Below are 19,811 nucleotides of genomic sequence, written 5' to 3' on the forward strand. Positions count from 1 at the left end.
AGTGCCCTTTGTAAAATATAAAACACAGCACTTAAAACATAGATCCATGAGAAGGATGCTGGGAAAGAGGTCAGTGCTAAAATAATTTAAAATCAGCACTTTGAATCAAAACAAACAAAAAAAACACTGTATTGAGGATAGCAACTGCCTTCAGATGAATCAATAAATACTCCATCTAGGTGCTGGGTAGTGATAAGTTAGGTATATTAATCAAATCTGAAGGTCTGAAAGACAACACTAAATCTTGCAAATAGCTGACGTGAATAATACTACAGTTTTGTGACAGGGAAAAGTATTTGTTTTGTAAAGTGGTAAACTTTGGCAGCGGAGGTTCTTGGTAAAGGACAGTGGACTCTAGAGCAAGGCTCTCTGGGTTCTAACCTGGTGTACTACTTGTAATACATACATCATGTTATTTAACTTCTGTGTGCCTCTGTTAACTCATCCATAAAACAGGGAAAAGAAAAGTTACTGTCCTCAGAGGATTGCTGAGGATAAATGACTTGAGGGGGTCAAGTTCCTAAAATAGGGCCTGAAACACAGTAAGCGTTATCTTAAGACTACTTTAACACAGAAGAGCAAAAACTATGGTGAAATTGAAAAAGTCCTCCAACAAGTTATTGAACTAGCCATGTTTGCAAACCAAAGGAATTCCTCTTCTGTCTATACAAAGTTAAAGATATAAAATAAAGAATACTCAAAAGGTCCTATTTACTTGAATGACATGTAAAACTGATGGAGGGGGACTTTCACCAGCCCGAGCAGCTTGTCCTGTCCTGGGCTCCGCACCTTGTTCCAAGTTTCAATTACCATCACATTGTTCTTAAGCCTTTCCAAGCTTTTTGGAGAGAGAGAAACAGGAATCACCTGGGAAAAAGAACATAAAAAATATAAAAAAGCCCACCGCTGAGAAAGTAATTTATACTTTTATTCAATAAACATTTACTGAAAGTCTACTGTGTGCCTTGCACAGTTGCTAGGAGCTGAAGACATTAAAATCCAATCTACATCCTCAAATTAAAGCCATAGTCTGGTGTCAGAGACCAACATATATAAAGGCCAAAAACAAAATGGCATTAGTTCTTAGATGATAAAGTTCATATAGATGCAGCTTTGAGGACAGAGAATGTTGTCAGACATGTCAGTTATGGGGCCTGCCAGGCTCACTCAACCTTTCCTAAGGCAAAATGACCCATTTCTAATCCCCTCCTAAAGATTTATGTTTTTCAAACAACCTGATCAAAGGGCAGCCAATCCACTGGTTGAATGGTATGGCTCAATGCAAAAAGCTCTGCCTAACAGGTACTATGGTAAATAGCAAGGCCAACTGTCTATCTGGATTTTCTATATAAAACTACTCCAGAATTGGCCAGCCAGTTGGTAGCTGAAAGAAAAAAGAGAAATCACCAAGAGAACTAGAGATCCAGAGTCAAGAGCAGGTCAAATTAATAATGGAAGTAAAGGCCCGCCAATTTGAAGAAACCCGACCTTAGTACAACTGTAAAGCAGAGGAGAGATAAGCCCTAGTGATGTAACCTATAGAAAACACAAGAGGCAAAAGGGTGAAATCTGAAGAGCAGACAACCAGAGAAGATCTTCTTTTATATTTATCTAAGAAACTCCAATTCCATAAGGTACTCTGAGCACATGGGAGAAAGTAAACCTAAATCTTAAGGATAGCACGAGTGAACGAGTACAAAAAGCTCTGCCTAACAGCGGTCATGAAAGCTGAGAGGAAATTCCGGCAGAAGCACATTTAAAGACACAGAGGTAGGAAAGGAGAATACTCAGGAAACTGCAAGTAGCTGAGCACAGCTGGACTATCTTTTTTTTTTTTTTTAACAGAGACAGAGAGAGAGTCAGAGAGGGATAGACAGGGACAGACAGACAGGAATGGAGAGAGATGAGAAGCATCAATCATTAGTTTTTTGTTGCGACACCTTAGTTGTTCATTGATTGCTTTCTCATATGTGCCTTGATCACGGGCCTTCAGCAGACCAAGTAACCCCTTGCTTGAGCCAGTGACCTTGGGCTCAAGCTGGTGAGCTTTTTGCTCAAGCCAGATGAGCCCGCACTCAAGCTGGCGACCTTGGGGTCTTGAACCTGGGTCTTCCGCATCCCAGTCTCACGCTCTATCCACTGCGCCACTGCCTGGTCAGGCACAGCTGGACTATCTAATGTGAAGGGAAGAGTGGCGAGAGTGGAAACTGGAGAAATATAGACAGTTCTTAAAGGATTTGGGCTCTATCCTGAAGGTTATGAAGTAACACTGAAAGGTTTGAAGCAGGAGTAAATACTCAGGTTAGTGTTTCAGAGGTGTACAGAAGGAATGCATAGGGAGCAAACAGAAACAGGTATGCTAGTCTGAAGTCTATTTTGAATGAGATTGAGGGCCTGAATAAAAGCAATGGCAATGGCCTCTGCCTCAGGCTCTAGAATGGCTCCCATTACAGCGGAGCATTGCCCCCTGGTGGGCATGCTGGGTGGATCCTAGTCGGGTACATGCAGGAGTCTGTCTGTCTGCCTCCCCCGTTTCTCATTTTGGGGTGGGTGGAAAAAAAAAGCAATGGCAATGAAGTGGAGATAAGAGGATTTATTCCAGAAAAATTAAGTTTCCAACATCTATTGGGCTTGGTGAATAATTATGTAAGAAAGAGTTGACTTTTATGTTCTACTTGGGTTTCTGAGTAAATTATAATATGAATTAGGGTAGACAAGAGGAAAACCAAATTTAGAAGTAAATTTAGAGATGACATTAGAGTAATGGCAGTGTGAGAGATACTCTTAATTTCTCTCCTTGAAATTTCAACAAATTGAACAACCATAATGCAGTGAAAGAACGTCAGCTAAGCTCGCAGGCATGCCTGAAAGATCTGCACACTAAATCGACTAAAGGTGGGATGGGTTGAAAAGGGGAGGCAGAAGATAAAACACATTCACGGTCCACTCTGGGGAGAAGACAAATCTGGAGTGACTGGGTTTTATTTTCTCTACCAGACTACGGGAAGGAGGGAAGCTCAGGCTGTCGGGTTTTGTCTGAGGGGTACAGAGAGGGAAACCCAGAGTGATTGGGTCTCCTTCTGCTGGGAGGGGCAGTGAGACAGAGGGGCATAAGGGAGATAAATCAAAGAAGCGGCACAGCGCAGGTCACAGCCAGTGTTCCCTCGTCTGACTACAGCCCACATTCGGCAGAGACAGAAAAAAACTAAAGTGCAGTGCCCCAGCCAAACCCCACAGCTAGCTCTCCAGAGCCACTATCTTCCCTGAAGAACAAAGGTGCTCCACAGCCGGTCCCCTAGTCTGTTGATACATGGGGAGGAACATTGGGAGGCCTGAGATCATCATTGCTAGAGCTGTAAAGTCGGAAATCCGAAGGTCTAAAGCCATCACAACACATCCCACCCACCAATGCAACTGCAGCCCCACCTACATCATTGCAACAGCAACATGTCAGTAGTGGAGGACAGCCCAGGAATTACACAGCGCTCAAACTTGTAACACAACAACACCTACTGGAAGAAAACAGTAACCTCTCAAAACCAAAATTGATTTTTCCTTTTTTTCCCTTCATATTCTATTTACCTTTTGAATTTCATTTTCCTTAATTTTTGTATTTTATGTTATTTTTTGTAGGTGTTTTGTTAGTTTTTGATTATTCTTTTTTAAATTTTTGATTTTTTTTATGGTTTTCTTTTTAATTTGTTATCTTTTAAAAAGTTTTTAATTGTGATTTTAAATTTTTTAAGTTTTTTTTTGTTTTTTGCTAGAGCTCTTAACAGTAAAACTCTGCAAAGCCATCCAGAAAAAAGAAATCAAATAACATGGCTACACCAGACAGAGATGTAGTCTGGAAAAAAAATAAAAAATCTCCAGAAAAAAAATCTCAATCACATGAAACCTTGGAGTTAAATGATAGAGAATTCAAAATTGAAGTTCTGAAAATACTCAATGAGATGGGAGAAAACACCAATAGGCAACTTAATGAGTTCACCCAAGAGAATGAAACTTTAAAAAAAGAGATGAAGAACTCAATAAATAAACTGAAAATTGAGGTAGCAAATTTAGCTAATAGAACAAGCCAGATAGAAGAAAGAATCAGTGACATTGAAGACAGGCAACTATAGATGCTACACAGAAAAGAGGGAGAGACTCATGAATTAGAAAAAATGAGAGAGCTCCACAAGAACTGTCCAACTCGATGAGAAAGAGCAATTTAAGAATAACGGGTATATGAGAAGAAGAGAGGGAGAAAGGAATGGAGAGCTTGTTAACAAATAATTGATGAGAATTTCCTAAGCCTATGGAAAGAGTTACAGCCTCAAATCCAAAAGCAAACAGAACGCCAAGATACCTCAACCCAAACAGACCTACTCCAAGGCACATCATAATAAAATTGTCAAAAATCAATGACAAAGAAAGAGTCCTCAAGGCAGCTAAGGAAAAGAAGAGGAAAGCCCATTAGGGCTCAGACTTCTCAGCAGAAACTCTATAAGCTGAAAGAGAGTGGACCCAAACATTCAAAGTACTGAAAGAGAGGAATTACCAGCCAAGAATACTATATTTATCAGTTATCCTTCAAATATGAAGGAGAAATAAAAACTTTTACAGCCGATAAATTTGGAAGAAGAGTTACAAAAATCAAGTAAGGAAACAATATAACCAGTAGTGTGAAATTTTACATAGAAATCAAGTAAAATGGAGTATTGAAATAAATAAAGGAATAAATTAGAGAGAATATAAGTAGATAAAAAAAATAAAGGAGAGATTGGAGAAACAGAAAGGAAAGGTGGAAATTTAGGTGATCAAAGCCCTAGAGGAAGCAGCAAGAAATAGAACTCAGAATTCAGGCAAAAAGAAATAGTGGGAACTAAGAACAGAGAAAGACACAAAAATTTTGAAAATGCTGGCAATATTTTTTCCTCTTCCCATCCTACAGTGGAACTGGACATATATACTAGAAAATTACAAAGGTCCCTCCCAGTATGAACATTCTGGATTTCTTTTACAAAGGCATTATAAACTTGGGAAACATACTTGTCTCCCATCCCCCTACATCCCTAATGGATATGAAATGTTGATATGTACAAAGGTACCTGAGAAAAGTTAAAGACTGGTTGTGTCATGTCCCATGCGATGGCAGATCTGGTGACTTCCTCTGTGCTGAAGAATTTGCAATTTAAATAAACATTGCACGGTGGTTGTTTCTCAGATTCCCCAGTAATGAAATCTTTCCCATCTGGCACCATCAACAGCACATGCAACAGCAAAGCACTCTCTTTGGTTGACCCATCTGTCTGATTTACTAAATTGTGAGAGGCTGAAATAGCCATGAAGGTTGAAGGATTTGGTACAAGAGGGCTTGGAGATTGTGGGTTGGGGAGCAACAAATTCTGGTCTTCCTTTGCAGTTTCTTCATGAATTTGATTTAGGTTCTGTAAATTTTTTGTACAAGTAACATGTTGGCTACTTTCTGGTAGTTTCTTATCTGGACTTGTAAGAAAACAAAGTGGGGTATGTTGGGTGCTACTATTTAACTTTGTCTTGACACCAGTGAAATCCTTGTTATCTATAACAAGCTCCACAGTTACCTACAGAACACAAAAGAAAGTGAGTTAGGAATCTCTTCTAGAATCAGAATCAGAATTTTAAAGTTGGATGCAGCAATGGATTGTTAGGAAATATATTAACTCATTCACAAATACCGTTATAGTAAGAATGTTTTCTTACCAGGAGTAAGTAAAACTAGGCAGATGATTTATCAATAATATAAGATGAAACTGGTACATTGACTTGTGCCAAAAAATAAGGACATGCTCAGAAAAGGATGGAGACATACTGAAAGGATACAGAATCCAGTTGAAGGGGATCCCACTGGCCAAATCTGGGACTATCTGAACATCAAAATGAGTAACAGTAACGGGTTATAACCAATTTAATAATGTAAGATTCCATAAGTCCATAACAATATAAGTAAATACGGGAGAAAGGCCAACTCTTCTGAATAGCAGAATGCCATTTAATAAATGTACAGAATTTACACAATAACTGGCTTTACTTTTCAAAAATATCAAAGTACTCAAAGACAAAGAAGGGCTACAGCACTGTTACAGACTAAAGGAGATTAGAGAGATACAATTAAATGTAATGGATCATGGACTGAAAAAAAAGTGCTGGCACAATCAGAAATTTTAGTATGGACTATAGATAGAATACAGTAACACTTTTAAACTGATTTTTATAACTGTACAGTGTTATATATGATAGTGTCTTTGTTCTCAGGAAATATATACCAGAATTTAGAGGAAAAGAGACTTGATGTCTGTGACATAATCTCAAATAGTTTAGAAAAAAATTGTATATGTGTTATGTAGTGGGGTGGGGGGAGGCAAAAAGGAGAAAGTGAGAAAAAGAGGTACACAATGATAAAGCAAATGTGATGAATGTTAATAACTGGTGAGTCTAGAAAAATGGTATGTTAAGTTCTTTGTATTATTTTTATAATTTTCTGTAAGTTTGAAATGGTTTTTAAAAGTTAAAAATATTAAGTAAAAGAGGATGCAAGAGAAATGATGAACAAAAGTGGTCACTATTATGAGACTGAATAACTAAAGAAAAAGAGAACTTCCTGTTTCTTTTATTTAAAACCCACAGTAAAGTTCTTTTGTTCTATCAAATCTAGATGGCAGTCTGTCTGGAACAGAACTTCTCTCAAGGCAGGATAGAAACAATTTCTAGTCCATCAATTCTATTTTTACCCTTTTCTGATTTTAAACATTGCAGGCCAGAATGAACTAGGCAAGGAAAAAATAAAACTTTCATAGCAGAAGAGTAATGTGATGTAGATTTTTTGCAATAATAATCACACAAGTCTTTAAAACTAAATGGTGGCCCTGGCTGGCTGGCTCAGTAGTGGAGTGTTGGCCCAGCGTGTGGATGTCCTGGGTTCAATTCCTGGTCAGGGCACAGAGAAGAGCCACCCATCTGCTTCTCCATCCCTTCCCCTCACTTCTCTCTCTCTCCCTCCTGCAGCCATGGCTCAATTGGAGTGAGTTGGCCCTGGGCACTGAGGATGACTCCATGGCATCTACCTCAGGCACTGAGGAGAGCTTAGTTGCTCAGCAACAAAGCAAAGCCTCAGATGGGCAGACCATGGCCCCTTAGTGGGCTTGCTGGGTAGATTCTGGTCGGGACACATGCAGGAGTCAGTTTCTGCCTTACCTCCTCTCACTGAGTTAAAAAAAAGGAAAAAGAAAAAGAAAAACTAAATGGCATTATTATTAAGACCAGGAAGAGGCAGACAGGGCTTCCAAGAAGAGGAAGCATAATCAAAATCAAGAACAAAAGCATGAGCACTGTTCACAGTGGCCAAGACATGGAAACAACCAAAAAGCCCTTCAATAGAAGACTGGATAAAGAAGATGTGGCACATATACACTATGGAATACTACTCAGCCATAAGAAACGATGACATCAGATCATTTACAGCAAAATGGTGGGATCTTGATAACATTATAAGGAGTGAAATAAGTAAATCAGAAAAAAACAAGAACTACATGATTCCATACATTGGTGGAACATAAAAATGAGACTAAGAGACATGGACAAGAGTGTGGTGGTTACCAGGGGTGGGGGGAGGGAGAACAGGGGGAGAGTTAGGGGGAGGGGGAGGGGCACAGAGAACTAGATAGAGGGTGGCGAAGGACAATCTGACTTTGGGCGAGGGGTATGCAACATAATTTAATGACAAAATAACCTAGACATGTTTTCTTTGAATATATGTACCCTGATTTATTAATGTCATCCCATTACCATTAATAAAAATTTATTTAAAAAAAAAAAAAAAAAAAAAAAAAAGAACAAAAGCATGGAGGCATGAACCAGCATGACACCTTAGCAAGACTTTATATAGTTTGACATAGCTCTTGGTAGGAAAGCTGCAAGGGAGAAGGCTACAGTGGTAGGCTGGAGTCAACGGCATACCCTGTATGTTATCCTTTGGGTGCTGAAGGGCCATGCAAATGTTTTAGGTATGGCTCTGGTAATTTTAAAAGCTCATCAGGTCAAGCCACACTTTCAAATTCTGCCATCTAAGAAATTCTGATGCTTCTGAATACAAGGAAAGAACCCTCTCTCCAATGAATTACACATCAGAATTCATTCACCAGGAACAAGTTCAGTTAGTTTTCTCCTTGTTCACTGCCACTACTCTCTTCCAAGACATCAACAATCTCTTTTCTGAACTAATCCAACAACTCTTCCATTTTCCCTCTTGCCCCCAAAAGTCTATTTTCTATATAGTAATCTTTTAAAATGTAAATCAGATGACATTCGCATGTTTCAGTGTTCCTTCTTGGCACTGAGGATAAAATCTAAACCCTTTACTTTGACCTATAAAGCTCTAAATGACATAACTTCCACCTGCTCATCCAATCTTACGTTCTACCACTCTCCCTTTGGGCTATCTATCCTATGTCAACATTCTGATCGTTGATAACACCAAGCCCACTCCCACTTTAGGGCCTTTGTATGTGCTAATCCTTTTTTCTGGAATGATCTTTCCTGCACTTTTTACTTGGTGGTCTCTTCCTCTCATTCATCAAATCTCACCTTAATATGTCACTTCCTTAGAGAGACTTCCCTGACCACCATCTCCTTCCTCCCAGGTACTCATCATCACATCATACTATTTATTTCCTTACAGCACTCCTGTTGTCCTATTTTAATAAAAGCGACAAAAGCAGAGATCCCGATTTTCTTGTTCATTGCTATATTCTCAGGGCCAGCCAGTAATATTTGCTTCATCAACACTGGACTGCCTGAATTATCTCTGTACCTTGAGGGGGCCAAGTGGAGCCTGACCACTTTCCTCCTGCACTGGAAGCTGTTCACTGAAAGAAAGGAGCTCAGACTGAATGACAGCTCTCAAAGACAGTGATGCAGATCCAACAGCTTCTGGCTGAGAGAGAAGAAAAGAAAAAGTGTAAGTTAAAGAGGAGCCACAGGGCCCTGACCTGTGGTGGCAGAGTGGATAAAGTGTTGACCTGGAACGCCGAGGTCGCCAGTTCGAACCCTAGACTTGCCTGGTCAAAGCACATATGGGAGTTGATGCTTCTTGCTCCTCCTCCCTTCTCTCTCTCTCTCTCTCCTTTCTAAAATAAATAAAGTCTTAAAAAAATTGTAAAAAAAAAGAAAAAGAGGAGCCACAGGGAATTTTAACAAAAATGACAACATATGATGTTTCATAAACGAACCTATGCTTTATGAAGTAAATAGCTTAATTATTTGACCAAGGCAACACTAAGTAGAAACTCATACTTTGTCATATTTTGGCCACCTCTTCTGGGTTTCAGTACTTCTCCTTGGGGGATTACAGAGGGCTTCATGAGTCACAAAGAAGTTGGAAGATTACTCTTTTCTGTTTTTAACAGTTCTTTATAAAAATTGTTCAACTTAACTCTTAAAAATATAAAATGAAATTAAGATGATAAAAATTTTTGCCATTAAAGCTAGCAAAATTATAAAACACTATTACAGATGCTATCAAAGTTATGGAGAAAGAGGCAGTCATATGCCTAAAGTTGGGAATATAAACTGGCAACATACTTTTGCGCATCCCAGTCCGACACTCTGTCCACTGCGCCACCGCCCGGTCAGGCGACAACATACTTTTGAACAGCAAATTTGGCAATAAATATGAAAAGCTTTAAATACTCATACTCTTTGGCCCAGTTATTTTACTTCTGGATATTTACACTAAAGAAATAATAAATACGGGAGGGTTTTGGGGGAAGGGTATAAAGAGGGACAAATATAAGGTGATGGAAAATGGTTTGACTTTGGGTGATGGGTATACAACACAATCAACAGTTCAAATGCTATAGAAATGTTCCCCTGAAACCTACGTGCTCTTATTGATCAATGTCACCCTATTCATTTTCTAAAAAAATAATAAATACATAAAAGTATCATACACAAATATATATATTTAACAATGAGAAATAACTAGATGTTTAATAATCAAGTTATAATTAAGGTAATCATAGCAAATTCCTGTGCTCTGATTATATATAGTGAAATAATATATATGATGCAATAATATAGTCATTAAAATAATGTTTACTGCCTGACCAGGTGGTGGCGCAGTGGATAAAGCGTCGGACTGGGATGCCGAGGACCCAGGTTCGAGACCCCGAGGTTGCCAGCTTGAACGCAGTCTCATCTGGTTTGAGCAAAAGCTCACCAGCTTAGACCTAAGGTCGCTGGCTCGAGCAAGGGGTTACTCGGTCTGCTGAAGGCCCGCAGTCAAGGCACATATAAGAAAGCAATCAATGAACAACTAAGGTGTCGCAATGAGCAACGAAAAACTAATGATTGATGCTTCTCATCTCTCTGTTCTTGTCTGTCTGTCCTGTCTATCCCTCTGACTCTCTTTCTGTCTCTGTAAAAAAAAAAAAATGTTTACTAAAAGCCTGAATTACCATAAATAATACTTGTTTATAATGTCTGATAAAAATAGAGTATTCAAATACTTATAAAACTTTGGAAAAGATTAAATATATATTTTTGAAAAAATGAATAAAAACCCTCAAGATAGCTTGACCTGTGGTGGCGCAGAGGATAGAGCTTTGACCTGGAATGCTGAGGACGCTGGTTTAAAACCCTGGCTTGCCCAGTCATGGCATATATGAGAAGCAACTACTATGAGTTGATGCTTCTCGCTCTTCCCCACCCTCTCTCTCCCGCTCTGTAAAAAACAAAACAAAACAAAAAACCATCCAAATCAAAACAAAAAACCCTCAAGATGTTAAAAAAAAAAAAAAGGATTGCCTGAACAGTGGTGGTGCAGTGGACGATAGAGTATCAACCTGAGACACTGAGGAACTAGGTTTGAAACCCTGAGGTCGCCAGCTTGAGCACAGGCTCATCTGGCTCAAGTGCAGGCTCACTAGCTTGAGCGCAGGGTTGCCAGCCTGAATGTGGGATCATAGACATGATCCCACGGTCACTGGCTTCAACCCAATGGTCTTTGGCTTGAACAAAGGGTCACTGGCTCAGCTGGAGCACCTCTTCCATTCATCAAAGTATGTATGAGAAGCAATCAATGAAAAACTAAAGTGACACAACTACAAGGTGTTACTTCTCATCTCTCTCCCTTCCTATTTGTTTCTGTCACCAAAAAAAGGAAAGGATAAAAATTGCATACAAAATTATCCTAACACTGTCAAAGATTTACATACATAATATAAGGTCTACCGGAAAGTTCTGTCCGTTTTTGGGATAAAACAAAATACAAATTTTTCTTACCATCAATAAACTTTATTAAATAATATAATTGCCATTATTATTAATAATTTCTTGCCAGTGTGAGGGCAATTTGTATATCCCATTTTTGAAAAATGTTTTATCTTTTTTTTTTTCTTTTTTTCTGAAGCTGGAAACAGGGAGAGACAATCAGACAGACTCCCGCATGCGCCCGACCGGGATCCACCCGGCACGCCCACCATGGGGCGACGCTCTGCCCACCAGGGGGCGATGCTCTGCCCATCCTGGGCGTCGCCATGTTGCGACCAGAGCCACTCTAGCGCCTGGGGCAGAGGCCACAGAGCCATCCCCAGCGCCTGGGCCATCTTTGCTCCAATGGAGCCTTGGCTGCGGGAGGGGAAGAGAGAGAGAGGAAAGCGCGGCGGAGGGGTGGAGAAGCAAATGGGCGCTTCTCCTGTGTGCCCTGGCCGGAATCGAACCCGGGTCCTCCGCACGCTAGGCCGACGCTCTACCGCTGAGCCAATCGGCCAGGGCTGTTTTATCTTTTGATGCGAAAAATTGAACCAGTGCTTGTTTGATATCTTCTTCATTTTTGAATTTTTTGCCCTTCAAAAAATTTTGTAAGGACAAAAACAAGTGATAGTTGGAGGGTGCTAAGTCCGGGGAATATGGTGGATGCGACAGACATGCTTCTGTAGCATTTCTTCCTTGTTGAAATTCGTAAAAATTACAGTGGTGTAAATGAACTTTATCAGTAGCCATGGGTACACTATCGCTTCACACATAAGACTAACGTGAATCAACTTTGTTTTAGTTAATTTGCTACGTCAGTATGTATACATTAAGTGATAAAAATAGAGAGGCACACATGCGCCAAATAAATATGTGCTTACGTGTCGAAACTTGTTGTGATAGAAACAAACAGAACTTTCCGGTAGACCTTATATACTGTATTCCTTTGAAAAAGATAAAGGAGACACTCATAAATATACTGCTCATAAAAATTAGGGGTATTTCAAAATGAATATAAAGTGATTAAAAAAAGAAGCACTTGATTTTTTTTTTTTAATAGGGACAGTCAGATAGAGGGATAGATAGGGACAGACAGACAGGAACGGAGAGAGATGAGAAGCATCAATCATCAGTTTTTCGTTGCGACACCATAGTTGTTCATTGATTGCTTTCTCATATGTGCCATGACCGCGGGCCTTCAGCAGACTGAGTAACCCCCCCGCTCGAGTCAGTGACCTTGGGTCCATGCTAGTGAGCTTTTTTTTGCTCAAACCAGATGAGCCCGCGCTCAAGCTGGCAACCCCGGGGACTCGAACCTGGGTCCTTCCGCATCACAGTCCGATGCTCTATCCACTGTGCCACCGCCTGGTCAGGCTGATTTGTTTTAATTAAACAAGAACATCAGAAAAGCAAATGACAAGTCAAAGAAAGTTGTTTGATTATGCAAATGAGATGCAAAACCAACTTTTATTTCATTGGTGAAAATGTACTATAGAAAAGTACTGGAGTATCTGCATGTTCCCCGATCCCTTAAATTTTGTGAGCAGTGCATTAACAATAGTTATTTCTTGGTTATAGGATTATAGGTGAGTTTTTGCTTTCAAAAATAATTTTCAAGTTTCTATAAAAATGTGTAATTCTTTTACAATTAGAAAAAAGAAATTAACTAGGTGATTCGATTTAAATATACTGAAATGTTTACAGAGGTTTTCTTGAGGTTATAAAATTATGTATTTTTCCTCCTCTTCCTATTTTGCTCTATTAAAAAACTCTAAAAAACAAACAAACAAACAAGATGCATTCCTCATGCTATCCATACCAAAGAAGAGGTCAAAGATGCAAAAGCTACTCTTTTACTGAGGAAGTAAAAACTGCTTATGACATAGTTTAATGATTTATGTTGTAGCAGTTACAAATGGATTTTATAGACTAGGAACAGCTGATCAAAACTGCTGCCCACATTACATTATTTTGAACATGGGCTGATTATATTCTACCTGAGAAAGTAGGATCTCAAATTAAGGCTAATAGCTGATATCAATCCAGTCAACTTCCCATAGTAGGGAGCACAGAAAAGACATTAAGAACTTAGAGTCTAGAGTCAAAAGACTTAGGATGGAGTCCTAGCTTTGTTTTTTATTAGCGTGGGTGATCTTGTATGTTACTCAACTTTACTTAATCTCAGTTTTTTTCATCTGAAAAATGAAGATATTAATGTCCCTAATTCACAGAGTTATTGTAATGGTTAAATTTGACAGTGTGTTCATATAGAGCTTTTAGCATATTGGTCTATAACAAACAGCAAACAGACTATAATATCTGTTCTATAAGAAATAGCAAAGAAGCCTGACCAGGCGGTGGCGCAGTGGATAGAGCGTCAGACTGGGATGCAGAAGACCCAGGTTCGAGCCCTGAGGTCGCCAGCTTGAGCGCGGGCTCATCTGGTTTGAGCAAAAGTTCACCAGCTTGGACCCAAGGTCGCTGGCTCCAGCAAGGGGTTCCTTGGTCTGCTGAAGGCCCGCGGTCAAGGCACATATGAGAAAGCAATCAATGAACAATTAAGGTGTTGCAACACGCAATGAAAAACTAATGATTGATGCTTCTCATCTCTCTCCGTTCCTGTCTGTCTGTCCCTGTCTATCCCTCTCTCTGGCTCTCTGGCTCTGTAAAAAAAAAAAAAAAAAAAAAATAGCAAACAAAAAATTAAAAAATAATGGCCTTGGCCAGTTGGTTCAATGGTAGAGCATTAGTCTGTCGTGTAGATGTCCTGGTTTGATTCCCGGTCAGGGGACACAGGAGAAGTGACCATCTGCTTCTCTACCCCGCCTTCCCCTCCCTTCTCTCTCTCTTCACCTCCTGCAGCCATGGCTTGATTAATTTGAGTGAGATGACCCTGGGCGCTGAGGATGGCGCTGTAGCCTCTGCCTCATGCACTAAAAAAATGGCTCCATTGCTGAGTAAGAGAGCAACAGCTCAGATGGGCAGAGCATCGCCCCCTAGTGGGCTTGCCAGGTAGATCTTGGTCATGGTGCATGTGGGAGTCTGTCTGCCTTCCATCCTCTCACTAAAATAAAAAATAATAATTAATAATAATAATAATAATAAATAATAACCATAAGCATTAGTGTTGTTTGATCTTAGAGAAATTCCTAGTTTAAGTAAAAATATAATTTTAAGTATACTCCAAATCCCTGGTGTAATCGGTAAGAAAAAAGTCAAAATCACCTGACGTACCTTTTCCTGTGGGGTTTTCTTTGTGTAAATTTGGAAAACAAGGTTGGAATTCCACCAGTGTTCTATCATTGGGCCACCAAACTGTACTGGAAACACAAATCTCTGCTGAAATTTCACCACTGTAAGGAGAATCAGACACATAAACACATGTCATACCACCCAACTAGAGACATCATCAATCCATGCTTTGACAACACCCACCTCCCATTCAAATCTAACTAAAATCTCTTTCAGGAATCTAGTCAGTTTAAGTTCACAAAAGCATTATTACTGTAGGACTGAAAGAGCAGAGACAAAGAGAAAACCCTGGGTTTAGTGCAGGGAAGAAAAGCAGTGCTATATTGCTTTGCTATGAGAAACGAAGGACAAGCACATGAGCACAGGGTGTGTAGGGAAACATACTACTATGACCTACTATTTTTAAAAGCCAAGTTAGTAGGTAGTGTAACAAAAGAAGGGGGCTGGCTGGAGGTGGGACAATAAGGTAAATGAAGAGAAAAAAAGAACTGAATCAAAAACGATTATAATGCAAATGAGTTCATCTTCTGACAAAGACTGTAATACTCCAATTGTGACACTCAGACAAGGTTCCAGTACTGATATTAGTTAACAGTGGTAGGTCTATTTCTTGGATGGAAAGAAGGGAATATCTGCTATACTATCAAGTGTAAATGGGATAATTTTTTTTTGTGTGTGTGTGATACAGACAGAGAGAGGAACAGACAGACAAGTAAGGAGAGAGATGAGAAGCATCAATTCTTCAATGTGGCACCTTAGTTGTTCACTGGTTGCTTTCTCTTATATGCCTTGATTGGGGGCTCCAGCAGACCAAGTGACCCCTTGCTCAAGCCAGTGACCTTGGGCTCAAGCTGGTGAGCCTTGCTCAAACCAGATGAGCCTGTGCTCAAGCTGGCAACCTCAGGGTTTTGTACCTGGGTCCTCCGCGTCCCAGTCCGACACTCAATCCACTGCCCCACCACCTGGTCAGGCTAAAGGGGATAATCCGAAAGTAGTATTTGAAACTGTGCTCATTGCTATGGGGTTTTAATAGGTTATAAAAAAGGAAGAATCCTTTGATATGAATAATTTCTGTTCCTTACTAATACTACCTCAGTCACAATTTATCACATGTAAAATGATCTTCTAGTTCATTCACTTCTAGATCTTTAAAATGGATCTGAAGAGCCCTCACAAAAGACCAAATGCATTCCAACTTCCCATTTTGACTTAAAAGATCTATTCATCTTTGTCATCTTAATTTTTTTAAAAATATTTTTTTATCTAAGTGAGAGGAGAGGACGTAGGGACAGACTCCTGTATGCACCCTGACCAGGATCCACCTGGCAATCCCCATCTGGGGTGGATGCCTGAATCAACTGAGCTATATTTTCAGTGCATGAGACTGATACTTGGACCAACAGAGCCACTGGCTGCGAGAGGGGAAGAGAGAGATAAGGAGAAGTAGATGGTCGCTTCTCCTGTGTGCCTGACCAGGGATCAAACCTGGGACATCCACAGGCCTGCTGACACTCTATCCACTGAGTGAACTGGCCAAGTCTGCCATCTTAATTCTTGACTGTTTTATTTCTGTTGGTCATCATAGACAGAATCTGGGACTTGCTATGTGTGTATGGATCCACACACAAGAGGCCCACATCCACTAGACCAGTTTACCTGCTTATTCTACTAAGAGAAGGGAAGTACAACAATACCTACACCTCCTCCACTGGTGTGCTGAGAGGATCAACTGAGGTAATAGATGATAAAGCACTTTGGGCACTATACAATCCTTTATACACAAACAGGACTTAATTTCATTCTGGTGCCATGCAGATTTCCCTTCACCACCTAGGTATGTTTTTATACTATATAACCGTATTTCTCACATAATTCTGTTTCTTAATCTCATTTTTTAAACACTAAAAGTGAGTTAAGGCAATAATGAAAGAAGAAATTATGTGGCCCTGGCCAGTTGGCTCAGTGGTAGTGCGTCAGCCTGGCCTGTGGATGTTCTGTATTTAATTCCTGGTCAGGGCACACAGGAGAAGTGACCATCTGCTTCCCACCTCTCCCCCACCCCTCTCTCGTCCCGTCCTGCAGCCATGGTTCCATTGGTTTGAGCACATTGGCCTAGACGCTGAGGATGTCTCTGTGACGCCTCCGCCTCAGGTGCTAAAAACAGCTTGGCTGTGAGCATCGGCCCCCAGATGGGGTTGCCGGGTGGAACCCGGTTGGGGTGCATGCAAGAATTTGTCTATCTCCCCTCCTCTCACTTGGAAAAAGAAAAATTAAAAAGAAGAAATTAATGTAAATAAATTGCTAACAATGTCCCAGAGAATTTTTTTTATTTTTATAGGAAGGGATCCTGAAAATACCCAGTCCAATGTATACTATAATTATTATTGTTGAGAGGTCCACAGATGTAAAGTAATTTTGTCCACGGTCACACAATAAATGTGTGGTATAATCAGCACTAGAACTGTCTTATAATTTCTGGTTTGATGCTCATTCCACACTTTCCATATGGATGTCCTTTGAAGAACACAAGCAAAACTCAGTTTCTGTGGCCAACAATAATACATGCCAAGCAATACAAATTAAAAGCACGTGACTTAGAAAAAAAAATTCTAGGTTCAAATTTTAGTTCTATGATAAACTAGCTATATTATCTTAGACAAGTTCATTAATTGATTTATACCAGTTTCCTCTTCCCTTATCTGTGTGTGTATGTATATTCCAATTTAATGATTAGATGATTAATACATGTAAAACACTGAGCAGTGTTTTTGGCACATAATTTAATCCCAAATAAATATGAGATACTGTTCATTACATACTATTTTAGAGTTTAAAATTTTTTAATTCACGATCTGATTGGACTGTCCATTAATCCTTTATTACATAAAGGCAGTCTTTGCTTTGCAAGTAATATGTTAACTGAAACTTGTGCACATCAGAACCATGTCCTTGCTGTATCTCAGTTTTACAGATGGGGAAACAGAAGTTTGAAGAAACTCATCCAAAGTTACACAGGTAGATGAAGGCAGAATGGGAAGCCTTGAGAAAAAAAGCCAACATTTTTCTTTGCATATGGGGTTTGATAAAAAACCAGTTTAACCACATTAAAGCTCCTAAACATAGTTACTTCAGCTAACAGGATCAAATATACATTCTCAAATACAGTACCTAAACAAGCCTTCAGAGCAGCTTCCAATTTAAACAGTCAGGAAGTAAACATATGAAAGTTGTTTGTTTTTTTTAAGTGAGAGGAGGGGAGATAGAAAGACTCCCACATGTGCCCCAACCGGAATCTACCTGCCAACCCCTATCTGGGGCTGATGCTTGAATCAACAGAGCTATCCTTAGTGCCTGAGGCTGACTCTTGGACCAACTGAACTACCCTCAACCCCCTGGGGCTGACACTTGAATCAACTGAGCCACTGGCTGCGAGAGAAGAAGGAGAGAATGGGGAGTGGGAGGGAAGAGAAGCAGATGGTAGCTTCTCATGTGTGCCCTGACTGGGGATCTAACCCAGGACATCCGTATGCAGGGCTGATGCTCTAATCCACTGAGTCAACTGTCCAGGGCCACGCAAAACTTTAAATGCCCTAATTCTTTCTTAAGGAGATGAAGAAAGTGAAACAACGTATTCTAGTAAAGAATATATTAAATTACTTTAGTTGCTATGCTTAAGAGTAATTGAATCTTTAACATTTGTGATATATCACATTAAGTGAAATAATGCATGTACAAGATTATTTACTGAAGCACGGTTTTTTAACAGCAAAATATTGATAAATATTAAATACTGATCAATAGAGGGTGTTTAAGTTATGGCATATCCATATAATGGAGTATAATATAGTCAACAAAGGACTAAGGAAGTACTTTATGACCCGATATGAAAAAATTCCTATAACATTAAAGCAAAGGTGCAAAACAGTGTATATGGTATACTAATATTAGATAAAAATAGGGGGGAGGGCAAAAAGAATAAACATATTTGTTTCTAGATGTATAAAATACCTTAGCAAGGATATAAATGAAACTTACAACATTGTTTGCCTACAAAAATGGGACTTTGAAATTTTGAACCACATGAATAAATTATATTTAGTTCAAAAACCAAATAAACAAACAAAACAAAATAAAAAAATGTAAATCTGATGTTACTGTGCCATATAGGAGAGTTATATAAATGTATAGGAGAGTTAAGACCATGTATTTTACTTCTCAAATTACTTCCTAGGAAAGAAACTCAACACTAATGAACTTTCATGAATCAAATTGCAGAACCAGGGCAAACATATACTCAAAATCTGTTAGAAAAGCAGCTAAAGTTTGAATAGCAGGGACATAAATGTTTATTATATTACCCATTTACTTTTCTGTAGTATTAGAAATATTTGAAACAAAATAAAAGACAACACCAAAAACACACACACACAAAAAGTTAAAATTAAGACTGTATCAAAATTAAAAACTTTTGTGCTGTATGTGATATTATTTAGAAAGTGAAAAGACAACACATAGAATGGGGAAAAAAATAAGGGTCTTCCATCCAGAATACATAAAGAACTCCTATAACCCAATAAAAATTTTTAAATGAGCAAAGGATTCGAAGAGACATTTGTCTGAAGAAGATATGCAAATGGACAACAAGGATATGAAAAGATGCTCAACATCATTAGTCATCAGGGAAAAGCAAATCCAAGTCACAATGAGATACCACTTTATAACAAGTAGGATGGCTAGAATAAAAAAAAATGTTGGGAAAGAGAAGAGAATTAGAATCTTCATACACTTATTGTGTAAGTGTAAAATGTGAAGCACCTGTTGAAGAGTCTCGCAGTTCTTAAAACACACAGTTTACCGTATGACTACTGTTAGGTATATACCCAAAGGAAAGGAAAGCATGTCAATACAAAAATGTGTACACAAAGGTTTTTAGTAGCATTATCCATAATAACCAAAAAGTAGACACAACCCAAATGCCCATCAGCTAATGGATAAATGAAATGTAATGGAATATTTTATTTTACTTTTTGTGGCAGAGACAGAGTCAGAGAGAGGGACAGATAGGGACAGACAGACAGGAAGGGAGAGAGATGAGAAACATCAATTCCTCATTGCAGCTCCTTAGTTGTTCATTGATTGATTTCTCATATGTGCCTTGACCGGGGGCTACAGCAGACCGAGTGACCCCTTGCTCGAGCCAGCAACCCTGGGCCCAAGCTGGTAAGCCTTGCTCAAACCAGACAAGCCCATGCTCAAACTGGCGACCTCGGGGTCTCGAACCTGGG

General features: G+C 39.3%; 1 protein-coding gene across 5 annotated transcripts in view; it reads right to left on the reverse strand.

Annotated features, from left to right (window-relative positions):
- The window catches only part of C2CD3 (C2 domain containing 3 centriole elongation regulator), a 161,347-nt gene that overhangs the window by 84,006 nt on the left and 57,530 nt on the right, over window positions 1-19,811 (reverse strand). For all 5 annotated transcript variants that reach the window (XM_066368089.1, XM_066368080.1, XM_066368074.1 and 2 more), the window contains 4 exons: window positions 14,509-14,627; window positions 8,834-8,956; window positions 5,094-5,588; window positions 716-867 (listed from right to left, as the gene is read on the reverse strand). In XM_066368089.1, the coding sequence (XP_066224186.1) occupies window positions 716-867; window positions 5,094-5,588; window positions 8,834-8,956; window positions 14,509-14,627 (889 nt within the window). The remainder of the gene's footprint in view (window positions 1-715; window positions 868-5,093; window positions 5,589-8,833; window positions 8,957-14,508; window positions 14,628-19,811) is intronic.

The sequence above is a fragment of the Saccopteryx leptura genome, chromosome 1 (genome assembly GCF_036850995.1).
Source record: "Saccopteryx leptura isolate mSacLep1 chromosome 1, mSacLep1_pri_phased_curated, whole genome shotgun sequence".
NCBI classification, from domain to species: domain Eukaryota; kingdom Metazoa; phylum Chordata; class Mammalia; order Chiroptera; family Emballonuridae; genus Saccopteryx; species Saccopteryx leptura.